At 36.2% G+C, this 19,487-nt stretch overlaps 1 protein-coding gene across 1 annotated transcript in view; it reads left to right on the forward strand.

The window, feature by feature from the left end:
- The window catches only part of TRPC7 (transient receptor potential cation channel subfamily C member 7), a 133,941-nt gene that overhangs the window by 106,546 nt on the left and 7,908 nt on the right, over nt 1-19,487 (forward strand). Inside the window, exons 7-9 of the mRNA XM_070933895.1 lie at nt 9,346-9,541; nt 10,416-10,637; nt 17,481-17,558. Coding sequence (XP_070789996.1) covers nt 9,346-9,541; nt 10,416-10,637; nt 17,481-17,558 — 496 coding nt within the window. The remainder of the gene's footprint in view (nt 1-9,345; nt 9,542-10,415; nt 10,638-17,480; nt 17,559-19,487) is intronic.

Raw genomic sequence — 19,487 nt, forward strand, 5'->3', positions numbered from 1 at the left:
CGTATCAACAACTTTGTTTCTGGAGCTTTATATTCTGGATGACAAATAACATAGAGACATGTTTTCTGAAATATAAAGGTCTGTATATAAATTACATAATCTCCAAAGAGAAAGATAGATAGGCATTAGATTATATTTTGCTCAATTTACTAGAAGTTTCAAAAACTTCATTTTTATCACTTGCCTTGTTTGTCACTCTGGTATCTTCTCCACACCCCATTAGAAAACACCAGCATGCATATTTTTAAATTTTTTTAAATATATCTTTAATTTTTTAAATATTGTGGGAAGCCCCCCCCCTTTAGAAGAATGAAATATTTTGGGGAATATGAAAAAGGCAGTATCAAATATTTCCCCTAAAGGAGAAATGGAAAAAAAGTCTTGAGAGGCAGAAACTAGCCCCAGTTTCCCTGTCCCAAGCAGAAACTGAGGAAGCCAGCTATTAGAAATGCAGATTTGGTAATCCATTCAAAAAGACTGGGTCAGGTAGAAACTTCAGATAAGCAACACAATAAGCCAAAGGTTGACAAAATTAGCTCAGACAAACACCTAGGATTTGAACTTCCCCTTTTGCCTCTAGAGCCAGCCATGACCCCTACATGACCCCATAGGAATCCAGAAGGTATAAAAACCCACCCACTCTATACTCCATTTTGTCAGCTGTCCCAGAACTACAAACCCTGGTGGTTCTGTTCATCAATAAATGGACCTTCTTTCCAATTAGCCTCCAGTCTCCATTTTATTTTTAGCGTCTTTCTCCCAGCTTGGAACTGAATCAAATGGATTTTCCTCCCAACAATATATTTCCATCTATTTCTGATATTTGATGTGATTCAGTATCCCATTTCATTACGCCCTGAGTCCTTTGGGAGTAGGGCGGTATACAAATTAAATAAATAAATAAATAAATAAATAAATAAATAAATAAATAAATAAATAAATAAATAAGTCATAATTTGGAACAAATGAACAACAGTCACATCATTATGGATCAGAAATATCCATGATTTAAATACAGTGTACAAGGATTTAATCCTAAATAAAAACAAAACCAGGGATTATATATTAGAATTTGGGAATTACTTGTTAGGCAAAATAATAATAATAATAAATATCTCTGACATGGGATTAAGCTGTCTGAAATCCGTGAAAATTAATAGGCTTATCTGTATCATATTTGTTATGAAACGGATACTAATGTAGTATATGCTAAGCTAAGAAAGAATAGCAAGAATAAACATGATCAGCAAGCATTTAGGATAAGATAGCACAGCTCAGACATATTTCTGAAAAAGTAATTTCCTTGTAGCATTTCTTAGCATCCAGAGGTCTATTTTACGATCCCCAAATGACTGTAAAGATTAGCCAGCTGAGGTTTATCCCAAATAATAATTGAATATGAGTAACATCATTCTTGTTTGAATAGCCTTTATTGAGGTTATTGACCTGTATATAGTTTCACAACTTACATAATAAACTTCAAATAGAAGTATAGTTCCTATATATCATGTTTCATTGAAAATAAGACCCTATCTTATATTTTTTTGAACCTTGAAATAAGCACTTGGCCTTATTGCCATGCGCTCAAAAGCCCGATTGGTCTTATTATCAGTGGATGTCTTATTTTGGGGGAAACAGGGTAGTGACAATAAATAAAGATATATGGTAATAGTATATACAATTATATCTACTATATAATAGCATATACTATTATATATTATGTAATAGTATATACTATAATAGTATATACTATTATAATGTATACTATAAGAAAATAAGAATATAGTTTAAAAAATAGAAGCTAAAATACTAATTGTTGTCAAATACAATAAAGTACTTTTTTTTTTCTTCTGTTCAATTATGTCTGATTTTCACTGACCAGCAGTTTTCTTGTCAAGGTTTTTCAGAAGTGGTTTGCCATTGCCTCCTTCCTAGGACTGAGAAAAAGTGACCGGCCCAAGGTCACACAGCTGGCTTTATACCCAAAACAAGACTGGAACTCTCACTGTTTCCCAGTTTCTAGCGTGATGCCTTAACCATTACACCAAACCAGCTCTCGATATGCCTATAAATCGACTTATTTAATAGAATCCCTAAACACTAAAGTATGATTTTATTATACACTTTTAGAACACCATTACATTTTAAAAACTTGAAAAATTTACATATTTAAAATTAAAGCCCATGGATTGATAAGGCATTTTATTAAATTCTTTATTAAGGTTACAGGTCAGCCCCATAAATTTAGTAATCTTACAGAGTAAAAATTGTACAATGTTCAGTGAAATTTGAAGCCCCTTAAGCATCCTGATCTTCATATTCAGCATGCTGTTTTTAACAGAATTTTGCTCCTTGCCAGGTCATTTTTGGATCCTTACCTTCAGGTAGAACTTGTACATATAGATCATTTGGACCATTCAGAAGGATTGGCACTGTAGAGGCTAGCAAGGTTCTATGAGTTTGTGCAACTAACAGCATGGAAGAAAACAGGCAATCACAATTTCTAAAGACCTGTCCCCACATGGGGAAAGTCTTTCCTTACATGGGATGATCTTAGATGAGCTCTCAAGGATTGTTGATGGGGAATATCAAAGCAAGCAACTCTGCAATATTGGGGTTAACTTAACAAGCAATGATAAATTGTCATTTTCTAAATAACCATCCATCTTAAATCTATGAATGAGTCAGAACAAAATAACCCTCTAGCAAGGAAAATACTTGCTCTTAATTGGGAGTTGGGGGATCATTAAGAGAATGATATGTGGCCCATAGGCAGCTAATTTAAAGCTTAGTATTAAAGACAGAGCAGATATATACATTAGCTATCAATAAACTGCATCAATTAAATTTAATTAATATGGCAAGTGCATACTTTCTGGCTGGTGATAGTACAGCTTAACACATGTGCACAAAGCTTGGTAGAAATAAGTCCCAACTACTCCCTTACCTACATTCACAGATGTTAGCATGGAGACTGAGTAATATCCATCTCAATTTAACTCTTCCTGCACCAGATCTCCTGCAGAAACACAACACTAAAATTAGTTATATTATATCCTTGTGCTATAAAGTGCATCCTGCTATATTCCAGGAAATCATTTCAAAGAAGTAATTGAGCCACTGAGGTTCAGTGGGTTTCTTCTACCTCTTTGGAGATTGGTGGATTTATAGGGATTTGCTCCATCCAAGAGAAATCATTGTCTCATGTAATGGACAACTGGTAAAGCTCCTTGTTACAGAGTAAGGGAAAGATCTGTTCTTGTTTATATGGAGTCTTCCCACAACTCTCCCATCAGGCTTGTCCTCTGGCTCTGCCCTGTTTAGTGTTTCTGCTGGGGCCTCAGGGTCCTCTTTTCATTACTACAGCTTTCTGTTACCATGCCCTGCGTTTGATAATTGTCAAGCCAAATTACCTGAGAAAATTTGGGGGGGGAGGGGTGTCTTCTATTATGTCATTCTGCATCTCTGTTCCTTGTATTCTTCCTACCACCACCAACACTTTGAATAGCCAGACAACTCAGATCCATTAATTTGAAGACTTTTCAAAATGTCATTTAACCATGTTGATAAATCAATAAGCCCTACTTAGTGATCCTCCTCTGTAAAGTTCTGGGTTTTTCTCATCTTCTCTATTCTCTGGCAGAATGGCTCATTTTAAATTCATTATTATTATATCTTCTTTTTTTATTATTAGCTGGCACCCTGAGATTTGTTCTCACAATCTTTTATTGTTAATTGACATCTTTGGTATAACTTTGGAATGCTTATTGTTAATTGATGTGATATCTTTGAAGTGATTCTGTTCCAGAGATGGCTATTATTAAGGTAGATTTTAGTGTCTCTGCTCTGTGATGGGTTTCATTTTACCCTACCCCTGGAAGATTTTTAACTGACCAAATTAAACTTTTTTCTTCTTCTTCTGTTCCTCTATCTTGTTCATCTTAGTCTTCCTTTCTCTCCTTACTTAACAGATATTTAACCTTCTCATTTTGGCTGAGATCAAATGTATCTTGCTTGAACATGAAAAGTTATGGACTTGGAAAGGAAAAATAAATAAAATAGTACTAAATGGATTGATCCATTGTTCAGAAACAGTTTGCCCATCTCAAACTGTTGACATCTCAAAGAAGATGCTATTGCAGGTGTCTCCTTGCAAGGTTGGGATGGGTTATGTTTTGCAATAGTCTAAAGATGATGTGGGATGTGGTGGCTCAGTGGCCAAGACGCTGAGCTTGTTGTTCAAAAGGCTGGCAGTTCAGCAGTTCGAATCCCTACTGCCGCATAATGGGGTGAGCTCCCGTTACTTGTCTTCTGCCAACGAAAGCATGTAAAAAATGCAAGTAGAAAAATAGGGACCACCTTTGGTGGGAAGGTAACAGCGTTCCATGCGCCTTTGGCATTTAGTCATGCCAGCCACATGACCACAGAGACATCTTCGGATAGGGCTGGCTCTTCAGCTTTGAAATGGAGATGAGCACTGCCCCCTAGAGTCGAGAACGACTAGCCTTTACCTTTACCTTAAAGATGAAATACAGAGACTGTTTATTAAAGATATAAAACAGACAATGACTCGAATATTAGTACAACATGCTAAATTCAGATGCTTTTGTGAAGCCCAGGTCACTTCAGCTCATAATAAATAAATTGTTGAATTAGCTGAGGTAGTTACCCCTCTGGTCACGCTACTGCCATTGACTACTCAACCACAGTGACATCTGGGAACGAAGTACCAGGTGGGCTACAACTAATGCAGTAACTACTATTGAAGTTTGATCTTTAATGGAAGATTTTGCAAATTAATTTACAAGTCCTTTGCACAATTTCCACTTTCTGGATATAATGGAACCTTGTGGGTATTTGGTGTTTTGTACTGAATGAGAAAAAAGAGCCTTAGAGATTCGCGATAAGGCTGTGGTTTATCTCTGTGGTTGGACTGAGATAAAAAACATGAGCTAAGCTGTTTTCCGCACAAAGTCATGGAGATTGTTTCTCATCCCAAGCTAGAAAACACCCGTTTCCAAATTCCCTTCCATTCTCTTTTTGTGTTTCAGAAGATTTCAAAGGTTGTAAACAGACCTTGTTTTCAAGGTACAAATGAAAGTGCTCCAGATTCACATTTCACTGCTCCCAGAAATGTGTCTCAGTGATATCCCTGAAGAGGACTATTTTGAAGGAGAGTAGACTTGCAGAATCAAAATCCACATCTCCAGAACCTGAAGATCTACACCTAGAGACCAAATCTCTAAATTATCCTTGCCTAGTATAACATTCTTTGGAGGTTTTAAAGAGGCATTTTCAAAATCAATATTTTCTTTCTTTTCTTTCTTTTTCTTTCTTTCTTTCTTTCTTTCTTTCTTTCTTTCTTTCTTTCTTTCTTTCTTCTTTCTTTCTTTCTTTCTTTCCTTCCTTCCTTCCTTCCTTCCTTCCTTCCTTCTTTCTTTCTTTCTTTCCTTCTTTCTTTCTTTCTTTCTTTTTCTTTTTTTCTTTCTTTCTCAAAAATTGCTTTCCAAATTCAAAGCATAAATATTTGAATATGGTGCTTCCTGAAAAGAAAGCTAATACAATCCTTTGATCTGAAAAGTCAGCTGAGACTTCCTTACTGTGGAAAAGTCAGAGACTGAAATGGCAGATTCAGCACTTCTTGCAATACTCCTACAAACAGCCATTTTTAATTCATTCTAGAAATATCATGCCTGAACAGAGTTAGGAGGAACAAAATCCTTGCCTATGGGCATGACTGAAGATGAATGATGAACAAGTGGAAGTAACTATCAAGGAATAGCCACTCCAGGGCCATTTCTCAGGGAAGAAGTAGTTAATTTGTGCTTGGCCAGGGAGAGGACAGACATTTTGATGTTGCTTCAGATTGTTGTCCACATAATAAAACAGATGTGAATGAAAAATATTAGGGAGAAGAATTATTGTCCCTGATCTCTGAGTTCCATATATGCATCAATGAGTGTTTAGGTGTATAATACCTTTGCACACAGACAAAATGCTTACTTATACATTAGGAAAGCCATATTTGATACATGGACCAGGGCTATGCAACAATGTTGATGCACCTTTGAATGAAACATCCTGTTCAGGAATATTGTGAAGCAAAGAGCCCTTCTCTGTTCCACAGCAGTAGAGCAATGTAGCTGAACCATTCTATTAATATAAAAAAGATACTATATATGCCAAGTGTAGCCTATTCTATATCCCAATAATTCTTACATGGTTCTCTGTCCAAGTACTAAACTTATTGCTACCAAGTTTAGCCTAGGAAAATCAAAGGAGCCACTAGAGGGCAGCAAAGGTTTTTCTGTATCTCTGGTCCCATTCAGAGGCCATCTGGATTTTAGCAGCCAAGTTCTGGCAGGTCTAGCTAAATAGGGCTGACTGCTGCCAGCAAGAAGTTCAAACACTTTTAGCTCAACCTGGTTGCTAGGCAACATCAATGTAGATCTGCTAATTCAGGAAATTGATGCAACTGTTAAAATTGCAAATAGGAAAATAATAATAAAATAGAACCCTTCCAAATTAAAACAAAGTGAGATAATATCATGCTATTGGGATCAAAGTTAAATGTAATATTTCATAGAAAAAAGTGACCTTGTTCTTTTCTTTAAGCTTTTATGAAGACATTTACTTCTCTTGATGGTGTAATGAAGAACAAAAAAGAAAATCCATGCCACAGCTCTCTGAACTGTGTCATGTAAAGAGTGGATATTAAAAATTCACAGTCAATGCTATGTGGTATTTCGCATCTTCCTATATGAAGCAATATGAGAAAGAGTACATTTTATACCTGAAAAGTGAAATAAAACTGCACCAAGTGATTGAATGGCAGGTATCAGGCAAGTAAGAAAAATACAATGGAGTCGAATGCATCTGGAACAAACAACCCATACTTCAAATTAAATTCCATCTCTTAAAATCTAGTGAGGGGAATATGGAATGTGCTTATTACCAAAGCGAGAGAAAGATTATTGTTGAGCCTTACACATGCCAGCTGTGGGAGTTTATTTATTGTTTATTTATTGGTTCGATTTATATGCCGCCCTTCTCCAGAGACTCAGGGCGGCGTACAATGCATTAAGCAATGCCTTCATACTTTTGTATATACCTGCTTAGTAGGGCTTGCGGCCCCCCCTAAGCGGTGTTCTTTTTTATACAAAGTCAGCTTATTGCCCCCACAATCCGGGTCCTCATTTTACCTACCTCGGAAGGATGGAAGGCTGAGTTAACCTTGAGCCTGGTGAGATTTGAACTTGCAGTAATTGCAGGCAGCTGGCAGCTTAACAGCACTTTAGTCTGCTGCACCACCAACACAAGAGTTATTGTTTCCGTGCCCATATAGGTTGCAGTTAGCCAGGTAGCAGCTTTGCATCTGTAGACTGGAAGACCCATCCTTTGCTTCTGCCAATTACTTCCCTTTGGCCAACGGAAAGTGATGGCATGCAGTGGCTAATCTGATATCACCTTTTTTGCAGTCGTTACTAGCTAGTTCACTATTGTTTTTCAGGTCCTTTTGAAAGAAAAAATAACTTGAAAAAATAAATCAGGGGAGACATCCCCTTCAAAAAAAAAGCATCTAGATAACATAAAATGCTGGAAGTGCTAGTTTAAAATACCTTTCTCTCCAAAATTATCGCAGATAATGTGAAATTGTAGATTAAACAATCAAGTCTTGTTACCTTATCAGTAGACTAAATAGCTTCTTGGGTGATTTTGTGCCAATCACCATCTCTTAGCCCAACCCACCTCACAGGGTGGTGGTGGTGGGGAAAATAGGAGGAGGATGAAGGGATTTTAGGCATGTTTGCCACCCTGAGTTATTTATAGAAAAAAAAAATAATAAAGGTGAGATTTACAATAAAATAATTCCTGTGTTGATAAAGAAGGTTTCTCTTAAGAAGGATTTAAGGCCCATATTCAAACTTGGCTGATCAATGCATGTTTTCAAGTATATGTCACACAGTAAGTCAGTGGTATATTAACCATTAAGCAGACTAAGCACGTGCTTAGGGCACCAGGCCCAAAGGGGGCACCACAAAGTTGAGAAAGAAAAAAAACAAAACAATGAAGTTTGTATAGTATGTACAAAGTAGGGGGGCACCAAGATTTGTCAGTGCTTAGGGCACCAGTGAGCTTTAATCCGCCACTGAGTAAGATAGGTATACTTACTAAAGGACAATTCACTTTTTATCCAGACTTACAGCCTGGATTACTCTGCCTTTCCTAACTTAAATCTATCTATTTGGTGCTATGTAGTAGAGAGGGCTTTTGCTGATAGCCCCAAAAGTGAGGCAATGCTTTCTACAGAGACTCCATGGTAGGGCCTTCTGAGTCATGCTCCTCTGTGTCAGGAGCAGCCTTTCCCTTGATTGTATACTCTCCCCGCCCCTGTGCAAAATTTCCAAGAGAGAGGTTTAAAGTCTGTGTTGCCTGATTGATGAACCTCCAAGACCTTGTTATGTTACTGATTGCTTATACTTTAATTTTATGTTGTTATTTGTAAGCTACTCAAAATCTCAGAAACGGAATAGCATGCAATCCTTATGTATTTATTTGCTTATATGCTTGTTTATAACACTAATAACCATCCCTACATCTCATTCAGCTGAGGCTAAGGCTCTCTGGAAGCAGCTTTTAGTGTTTATAGAAAGCTAAGAGAGATGAGGCTGCACCTGCTTCTGGACAAATAATGTTCCAAAAAGTAGGGATTACCACAGAGACCATCTGGCACTTAGTCTACCCCCCTGTGTATTTTTCTTGGGGGAGGGGCATTCTTGTCTAGATGACCAGACTGAACAGACAGATTCAATTCTGGGAAGAAGTTGTCTAATATATCCAAGTGCTGTGGGATAACACTGTGATAATCAGCACTTTAGACTGGGGAATGATTTGGCTCTTCATAAAATAGGAGAAAGGCAAGCTCACTATTGATATGGCATTACCTCACAGTGCATTTCTGGATGGTCTATATCTTTTTTCAGTTCAATTCACTTCAGCAGTCCATTCAACAAAAGGTGGTAGCTTTCCGGAGTTCACATATTATACAAAGTGTTGGTTTCTGGATGCTGAAATAAGACACGATGACTGGATTTCTACCTAAGACTAAAGCATAAACTATAGAATAGAAACCACTTTATCCAGGTTCACAAAACAGACAAAATGGCTTTACCAAAATTTGCTCACAAACATCAAGTTCGGAGGTGTCTTTTGTTTAAATTCTCAAGATTAAATATTTTTTAATGTTGGTTTATTAGTGCCTCTTCAGCTCAAAACAATGATTGGTTGGTGATGTATTCCCAGCTCAGACCCAAATAGCTAACTAAGATTTCATTTTATCTTTAGGGTAGAAGAAAGCTTTAAAACTTTATTCTGGTCCATATTTGGCTTGTCTGAAGTAATATCAGTGGTGCTGAAATATGATCACAAATTTATTGAGAATATTGGATATGTGCTCTATGGGGTTTATAACGTCACCATGGTGGTTGTTCTCCTCAACATGTTAATAGCCATGATCAACAATTCTTATCAGGAAATTGAGGTAAGAGTGATCTATCACTTAAATATATCAAAATATTGTGTAAAAAGCAGAGCATTAATTAAGGGATAGGAACACCTTGAATCCTTCTTCCAGTTTTGAAAAGCTTGATAGTAATGCCAATTAACTTTTGGATTTGAATATGCAGTTGTTTAAGGGTTGGTTGGTTACTTATTATGTAAATAATGATTGCCATCCTGAAAATTCAATTCAAAATGTAATTCAAAAACAGAACACCAATTAGGAATCTCTTGCAGAGACTTAGTTTTTAGTTCTGATTGTTTCCCAAGTCCATCTGACAATGGAGCTTTTCTGGCTCATGGTCTTTTTATATCAGAAGCCTAGGAACTTAATTAACTTGGCTTCAATTCATTTCAGGGATACTCCATGGAAAAAGTAATTTGAAAGTAGGGAAACAGAAGAAAAATGCCATTTAAATTAATATAGGAATCATTTTTTGTATATCCTTATTCATGGTCCTTGACTCCTTCAATAATATTTTAACTGAAAAATTAATTTGTTTGTACACTGTTAGATCCAAGACCATTAAAGTTAGACTTAAATTGTAATCATAAAGGACATTTTGAGAATTTAGATCTTTTTTTCCAGTGAGCCTAGGTAAATAAAGCAACTACAAGTAATGCTTCTATACCGGATCAGGTCATGATAAAGGAAAAGTATTGAATTTTTCTGTGTGGCTTATTTCAAAAGGAAAATTAGAATCAATGATCTTATAAAGGATGACTTTGGGGCAAAACATTTTAATAGCTTGAAAAACCAAATGCAGCTCTTGAAATTTGTAAAAATAACAATGAAGCTTGCACCTTCTCAAAAACTAATCTTTTAAGTTAAATCAGTTCTTCTATTCCTTTTGCAGGAAGATGCAGATGTGGAGTGGAAATTTGCACGTGCTAAACTCTGGCTTTCCTATTTTGATGAGGGAAGAACTTTACCTGCTCCTTTTAATCTAGTGCCAAGCCCTAAGTCATTTTATTATCTCATAATGAGAATAAAAATGTGCCTCATAAAACTCTGCAAATCCAAGGCCAAAAACTGTGAAAATGATCTTGAGATGGGAATGCTGAATTCCAAGCTACGAGTAAGTCAGTCGTTTTTAATTTATTTCTCAACATAAGTATTTATTTCTTGAAATGGCATGTTGAAGGCACACAATTTCAACCCTATGTTTAGGCTGCTAGTCACTGGCATGAGAAATTTTCTTACAATTAAGATCACCTCTGTAAAAAGAACATTTTGGCCTCAGAAGCTGCAGGAAACAAGACTGATAACATGACTGCATTGGAGTTAGCAAAACATTTTTGGACTTAATATGTTTAAGTACTGCATTTCCTCCTTAAACCTCGACACACACACATACACCTCAGATAGAAAAATCAGTTCAATTTTGTGCATCCACACAAAAAGTGTCTTGAAAGTGTTAAGAACTGAAATGCATGCAAGTCTTAAGGATGAATTTTCATTTCACCCTTAAACCGTTACCTAGCTCCTCCAAAAACACCAACATGTTTGAATTCTTCTACTCCAAAAATGGCCTGGAGAATCCCAAAAGATGTTGAAAACTTCATGTTGTCCAAATTAGTATGACAAAAACTAATCCTAAAGGATTTCAATTAGGACTAAGGTTAGGGTTAGAGTTAACATTATGGCAAGTATTCAACAATCCAAGAGAGTAAATAGCATATACGTACCTGACAGATATTATAGAATATATGTGCAATATCATAAGATGTTTTAGAATAGAATAGAATAGAATAGAATAGAATAGAATAGAATAGAATAGAATAGAATAGAATAGAATAGAATAGAATAGAATAGAATAGAACAGAGTTGGAAAGGACTTTGGAGGTCTTCTAGTCGAACCCCCTGCTTAGGCAAGAAACCCTACACCACTTCAGACAAATGGTTATCCAATCTCTTCTTAAAAACTTCCAGTATTGGAGCATTTACAGCTTCTGGAGGCAAGTTGTTCCACTGATTAATTGTTCTGTCAGGAAATTTCTCCTTAGTACTAAGTTGCTTCTCTTCTTGATTGGTTTCCACCCATTGCTTCTTGTCCTGCCTTCAGGTGCTTTGGAGAATAGAATATTCTCCTCTTTGGAGAATAGCTTGACTCCTTTTTTGTGGCAGCCCCTACCACTTTTGTCTCTGTTCTTCTTAAATTCAGAGGAAGCACATATACAATAACTTGCACATTATTTCAATGTATTCATTACCTAGGAATATTTTATCAAGGAAACAGTGAATCAGAAACAGAAGGAATCATGGAGGTCAGTTGATTCAATCACTGTTACTGTGAAGGTTTTAGAGTGCATCTGTAGTACCCCTGAGTGAACCAGTCTTTATATACTTGAAACTCCTCGAGTGTTATTTTCAACCAGAAAGTCAGATGCATAGCAACAGGACAAATTTTACAACATTTATTGTTCAGTTTCTGAACATATGGCCCTGCCCATTCACAAAATCACAAAGCCATGTGCACACCTATTTGACTCAAAGTCTATTTAGCTGGTTTGGTTTAAGTTCTTGAAGCAATGATATGGGACACCCATTTTGAATGCTATCTTGTAGCATGTGATGTATCTTTATGCCTTCTAATAAGGAAGGCTTGATCAGTCCAGCAAAGTTTGACTAGACCCATCTTGGCATCTGTAACATTTCCACAAGGAAAAGTGCCTTTTCCTCTTCAGGTGCATAGGTGCATAAATCCACATAAGCTGAAATCTTTCTGAACAATCCTTTCTGTCTTTTTCCCTTTTTCTCTGCTTTGAATGGAGCTTTCACATACCACATTCATACACATTTGTGGAACTCTCTTCCCCTTGTGGTCTGTGCAGCACCCTCCCTCCTGGCATCTTGGAAAACTACTAAGCCACATTTATTCCATTGTACTTTTAATCATGGACGATAGTTTCAGGCACACATCTGTTGGGGTTGTATTTGGCCTGGGTGATTGTTTTATGTTGCTTCATATTTATCCCTAGAGTCTTCTATCCAGAATCTTCAGTTACAAATCCTGCAGACCAGCAGACAAATCCATTTACACAATTACATGGCATAAAGTTACCACTAAAGCTTCAATTGGCATTATATGCTTGTGACAATATACTGGTTTTGATATACCAATGCATGGTTCATTATATTCCATTCATAGGAGTGAGGGGGCTGGGTTGTTTTGCAAATCAGCTTCAAAGTGGTATATCACTTGAGAGTTTATTGAAGAAAAGGGTTGACTTGAAGAACTGCACAGCCCTGGTAGATAACTTCTATTCAGCTGGCTATCGACATATAGTAAGGTTTGTCCCACACAGCATTTCATTTCTGCATTCCTGGATTTTGAAAAATTGCCTGGGGCTTGTTATGGAAACTGTTTTACTAAAACCAGCAAATTATAACCTGTGAGGAAACAGCTGTGTTTAAAATGTTACAAATATTTGCCTGCATTCATTCTGCTTCAGGCAACAACAAAACTCCACAACTGCAAGAAATGTATGTAAATAAATCAAAGAAGGCTACAGGAAGCTGCTATAGCTTCCAGTCCCAGTTTAATAATGGAAGGGATGGAAAGGTGTATTATAAATGGACTGAGAACTACAGCAGAGATTATAAAAAAAAAAACCTGTGGATCTTGTTGAAAGTAAATCTAGGTGTTTCCCTGACAGGTTTTACGGTGGGGTTAAATGTGGCTGTTTTTAATCTTTTTTCTGGATGAATGGGACAGAGGTTGGCTTTGTATACTTACTAAATATGAAGCATATCCAAGCAATCCATTTATCTTTTTTCAATCTTTAAAAAAAATTGACAAATTACTAGCCATTACAAGCTCTTTTGCAGGACTCACTCTTGATGCTGTCTAAACTTCCTAGGACAGGGGTGTCAAACTCACGGTGTCACGTCATCACGTGATGTATTGTGACTTTTTTCCCCTTCACTAAACTGGGGTTGGGCATGGCCAGTGCATGATGCATCTGGCCATGGGCCATGACTTTGACACGGGGTGAAACGCTCCCGGTTCAAACTGGATCGCCCGATCTGGTAGCAATGGCGGCGGGTGGTTCGGAGAACCGGTAGCAAAAATCCCTGCTCCTCCCCATGCCCAGCTGAGCCATGCGATCATCAGAGGCTGTTTTTTTTACTTTTAAAAGCATTTTTTCTACAACCTCTTTGGCCAAAAAAATGCTTTTAAAAGTAAAAAAAAAAGCATCTGACGATCCCAGCTGAGTTGCCTGATAGTCAGAGGCTTTTAAAAACATTGTAGAAAAAATGTTTTTAAAAGTAAAAAAAAAAAAGTTGGCCACGCCCACCCAGTTACATTACCCCCCCTCTAAGCCACGCCCACAGAACCGGTAGTAACAAATTTTATATTTCACCTCTGCTTTGATACCCTGTCCTAGAAGATGCAATGTTGTTTAGTGACATCACAATCTAAAATAGAATAGAATAGAATTTTTTATTGGCCAAGTGTGATTGGACACACAAGGAATTTGTCTTGGTGCATATGCTCTCAGTGTACATAAAAGAAAAGATACATTCATCAAAAATCATAAGGTACAACACTTAATAATAGTCATAGGGTACAAATAAGCAATCCGGAAACAATATCAATATAAATCATAAGGATACAAACAACAAAATTACAGTCATACAGTCATAAATGAAAGGTGATGGGTGGTGGGAACAATGAGAAGATTAATAGTAGTGCACACATAGTAAATAGTTTGATGGTGTTGAGGGAATTATTTGTTTAGCAGAGTGATGGCATTCGGGAAAAAACTGTTCTTGTGTCTAGTTGTAGAAAGTCCTGGTGGTGGATACATACATTTTTCTGAGAGCCAAAGGCTATATATATAGCTTCTGAGAGCTATATATATGTTGGCTTTTTATTTTTATTTTTAAGTAAAGACATGTAAATGAATGTCAACTCTCTGCCACCTTACTTGTTTTATAAAGCAAATACAATCTGTGTTTGTCCTTAAATTCAATCTGGTGATTTTTTTAAAAAAGTAGCTAAAATAAATAGTTAAGAAGTTTGAGGGACTGGAAGTCTGTGCTCAAAAGCAGACAGTTAAATGGAACAGCCCTATTGATAACTACAACACTGAACAGAGTTATGGACAGTACGAGCAATTAATCAGCGGAAGGGCTTGCCTTCAGAATTTGTGGGTACTCCAATACTGAAAGTTTTTAAGAAGAGATTGGACAGCCATTTGTCTGGAATGAAATATGATCTTCTGCTTGCTGGGAGTTGGACTAGAAGACCTCCAAGGTCCCTTCCAACTCTTTTATTCTGTATTGAAAATGGAAGTGTATGTCAACTCAAGGTTTTCTGCTGCTCTTTGTTATTAATTCAACATAAACAAATAATATACAATGTTTACTGGGTCTGTCTATTTATGGGGAGTTGAAGTGGGGAGAGTACATAAGATTTGCTTCTGATTTTACCCTGTCCAGAAGGTGTGATGGCAGCTGAACAGATCTTTTAAAAGTTGAGAATGCTTGATTGAGACCAAAACCAGGGATTACTCTTTCTTTATTTTTAAATATGTATGGATTCTGCATTTTCCTCCAATGACATTTACTGACTATCTCCCTGAGATTGTTTATGTGAAAACAAGCAGACGCAGTTTATTCATTCAATAATCATAGAAGCCTAGATTTCATGTAATTAATTAACAGGACAATTTTAATGTGGGAAAAAACTATATCTAAAGAGCTACCCAAAAGGTTTTGGAGGGAGCGTGATTGGGTTGTAATACATGATTTGTTCTCAATGGGTATTTCTTGCGGCCAGAAGCATCACTGGGTCATTCTGAGACACATTGATGAGAGGACATAATCAAACCTCCATTGCCCAGTTTTAAAAAGAATGTGCATCATTCAGCAGAAATTGTGGTATAAATAACAGAATGTGAATATTTCCAAAACAGAAAAGCTTATTCTAAAGCATAGATCCAGTGAAATCATAATCCATTATTCAACATACATACATACATACATACATACATACAAGATACAAAGCCATAAAATCACAAAGACATTGTTTTACTCTTTTCCATTTCCATCTCATTGTATTATTTATGACAGAAGGACACAAAAAAGTAATTAGAAAGATGCTGTGTAAGAGGTCAGCTTTTCCAGTCTGTATATCGTGGACAATCATTCATTTTTAATAGGAAAAATCCATTAAAACCTTATGATATATACTTACAATAATAGTTGTATTGTTATTTCCAGAGGAAATTGTCTAGGCATGTTCTTTATTTCAAAATGAAATCAGATATAAACTTGTTTCTTTGTCTGGAAATACTGCTAGTTCAAAAAAAGAGCATATAATATTCTAAGATTAACTTTTAATTTATTTAGCAGTTGTGAACTGTCTTCGATGGTCTTAAAAACAAAGCTTGGTAGTTTTTGAAGTGCAAAGAAATAAAGCCTAAATACTGTAACTCTATCTCAAAAAGTACATCCATAAAGCTATCTAATGTCTTTTTTTTTCTTTAATAGAAAAAAATATATATTGGCCTCATTGTGTCCATCAGTTTCCAATTTCCCATTTAATGGCCAAGTTCTTAAAAGCAAACTAATAGATACAATATAGAGAGTTGCATTAGATTATACACACAGTGACACAGTCATTTCCCTTATCAGTACCCCAGTATGTCATGTCTGAATTCCTAGTTTCTGAATAGGACCTTACCTTTGTTCTGTAGTGGCTCAGCTAGGAGATCTTACCAAAGATAATGTATATCACTGAAGAGGAAAAGTTTTGCCCACTGATTTTGAAAAAAAAGATTCTATTAAAGACACAAAAGCAGGTTTCATTTGACTGGATTTTATTTTTTTAATGGTCAGCTACCAACTCTATCTGTTTTAATACATATGATACAAATAATGAACTGATAAATTATCCATTTGGGGTAACTTTCACTTGGGTGAGTTCCTTACTTATGGATATCTAGATCTAATGAGCCATGGTGACGCAGTGGTTGAAGTGCAGTACTGCAGCTACTTCTGCTGACTGCCGGCTGCCTGCAATTTGGCAGTTCAAATCTCACTAGGCTCAAGGTTGACTCAGTCTTCCATCCTTCTGAGGTGGGTTAAATGAGGACACAAATTGTTGGGGGCAATATGCTTACTCTGTAAACTGCTTAGAGAGGGCTGTAAAGCCCTGTAAAGCAGTATATAAGTCTAAGTGCTATTGCTGCTATTGCTATATAGATCCGACATAGCAGATCTTCAAATATCCAGAGAAGCATGCATAGAAAGTAGCAGCCATTGATCACATGGTTTTTCAGCTCCTGCCCTGATACCATATGATATTGGTCTACATTTGCAGAGAGTCACATGCATTGAACCTTTACTATCACCATTATGGCTTGTACGAAAGCTTAATTCCATAAGCTTTGCAGATGTCCAAAATGGGGTTATTGATGGTGGATCAAAGTAGGCTATTTCTTTGAGACAGAGTTAACAAGATGTCCTTATCTACACAATATTCTTGACTGGAATCCACAAGTGAAATAGATAAGAATATGAACATAATTCTAAATATCAAATGGTTGTATAAATCCTAAATCCTAAAATGAAAGTATCCTTCCACTATTTGTCTTGGATGTTCAGAATAACTAAAGGGATTTATGTCTCAATCCTGAAAGAACGGTCAGGTTTTCCAGGCTGCAGAGGACTTCACAATTTCTCTTTTACACAGGATGAATTACCAGACAGCTAGGAAGAATATTAGCCATTTAAATAAAAAACAGAATTACAGAATGTTTTAATCCAATCATGTAAGGATTTTCTTTCCTGCACCATACAATTCTCCTTGGGCATTGGGCAACTGATATTTGTGGATATTTTCTTTGAATTAGACCGCTAATGTTTTGTTCTTCATTATGATGAAATGTCCTATATTTATACATTTCAGAAAGTTCGTTTCGAATCAAGTACTCCAAAGTCAGACTTTATGCTGAAGAATGCCTACAACAATCCCACCAGATACCAGGTAATGGAAACTCAAGAGAAAGATATCAGAAAAATCATCATGAGGAAAGCAATTAGTAGCCACCTTCATACCTTTGATTTACAGTTTGTTCATATATGTCTGTGTAGTTTAAAATCATATTGTAGGAGGAATTTCTTTCTAATTTTTTTAAAAGTACAGATGTAGTTTACAAGAATACAATGAAGTTCTACTAGATCAAGCCAAGTTACATCCAAGTTCAGCATTTCATTTCATGGTGGCCATCGGATGTCTCTGGTGTGCTCACAAACAAAAGAGAGTGACACACACTTCTCCCATCATTGTTCTGTTGCAACTGGGATTTGGAGGCATGCTGCTCATGGATCTTATGCTAAGGCCCGGATATTATTAGCCCTTGATAGACCCATTCTTTATGAACTGATGCCATTCCTCTTTAGTGAAATTCCAAGATAGAGTCCATTAACTCCACAGTTATGCATTCTTATGTTTAAATATTTTGTTTTGCTTGTTCTAATCTCCTTTCAAACAGTTTCAACACAACTCTAGTGTTTTGAAAAACAGGAGAACAAATTCTCCTTGTCTCTTTTCTCCATGCCATATTTAACTTTATGAAGTTTGATCATATTTTCCCTCAAGTGATCTTTTCTTTTCTACATTAAACAGTTCCAAACACCTTCCCTTTGTACAAAAGCTGCTGTACACTTTCACTCATTTTGCTTGCTATCTTCTATGTTTTTTCCCCAGTTGTATTTATTTAAAATCTGGTAGCAAGAAATACACAATATATTTTAATAGTGATTAACATATGCATATATGTATATACTGTGTGTGCCGAAATAAGTGCTTGGCTTTATTTTCGGGGAGGTCTTATTATTTTGGGGCGGGTGGAGCAAGATGGGGCTCCTCTTGCCGTCTTACCTGATTTCCAGCTCTGCATTTAAATATTTTTGGGGAGGGCTTATTTTCAGGGGGAGGCTTATTTTAGCACATGTGCTCAAAATATGTACATATAATATATATATTATATATAAAATATGTATTCATATATGTGTATGGGTTTATGTATACCTGTGTGTGTGTATCTACATATATATATACATGTATGTGTGTGTGTGTGTGTGTGTATGTGTGTGTGTGTATCTCCATATATATACGGAGAGAGAGAGAAAATTTGAGGGCGGGCATCAGAATTTTATTTTAATGTGTGCCATTGTGTATACAGAAAAGTGACAATAAAGGTTATCTTATCTTGTAAATGTATATGTGGACATTACAATAGTGGCAATTTTGTATTGAGTTGGTATTTTTACTTTGACACCATTTTCCTTTTTCTAATTAAGTTATAAATGTCTAAGATCCATTCAATTATATGTGAATCCCCCCCCAAGTGTGCATCAGTTTACACTTATTTAAATCCATACGAATTATATTATCTCATTATTACTAAGTTTATTCAGGCTTTGATGAGGAACTATGGATGCTGGAATATCAACAAAGCCCCTTCCTTCCAAGTGCCTATTGACATTCTCAAGAAATGTTGATGAGATTTATCTTAGCAGAATCCTTCGTTATTTTCTTCATCAAAGCTTGTCTCTGTATACTTAGCTTTTTTCCCCTTTCTTTCATTAACATTTCCGTTTCAATTTAATGAAAACAAATTGAAATTCGCTACCATACTTTCATAGTTTTCTCTGGGTCCTTGTCAAAAATGATTCATTGGCTACTTTCAAGTTCTCTGGCATTAAACCTGATTTGTGGGATTTCATTCAAACTATAGAAATATTTCTTAGACACAATATATATTGTGTATCTCAGTGAGGAAAAAAAACCTCCAAAAATAATCAGCAGCCACTTAGGAGTCCTCAATTCCTCCAAACATGGTGCACCATGATGCAGTAGAAACGGCTCTTGTGCTTCCCACAGATGTTTATCTATTTGTTAATTTAATTG

This window comes from Pituophis catenifer, unplaced genomic scaffold, assembly GCF_029215685.1.
Source record: "Pituophis catenifer annectens isolate HBS135680 unplaced genomic scaffold, rPitCat1.0.hap2 SCAF_2, whole genome shotgun sequence".
NCBI lineage: Eukaryota > Metazoa > Chordata > Lepidosauria > Squamata > Colubridae > Pituophis > Pituophis catenifer.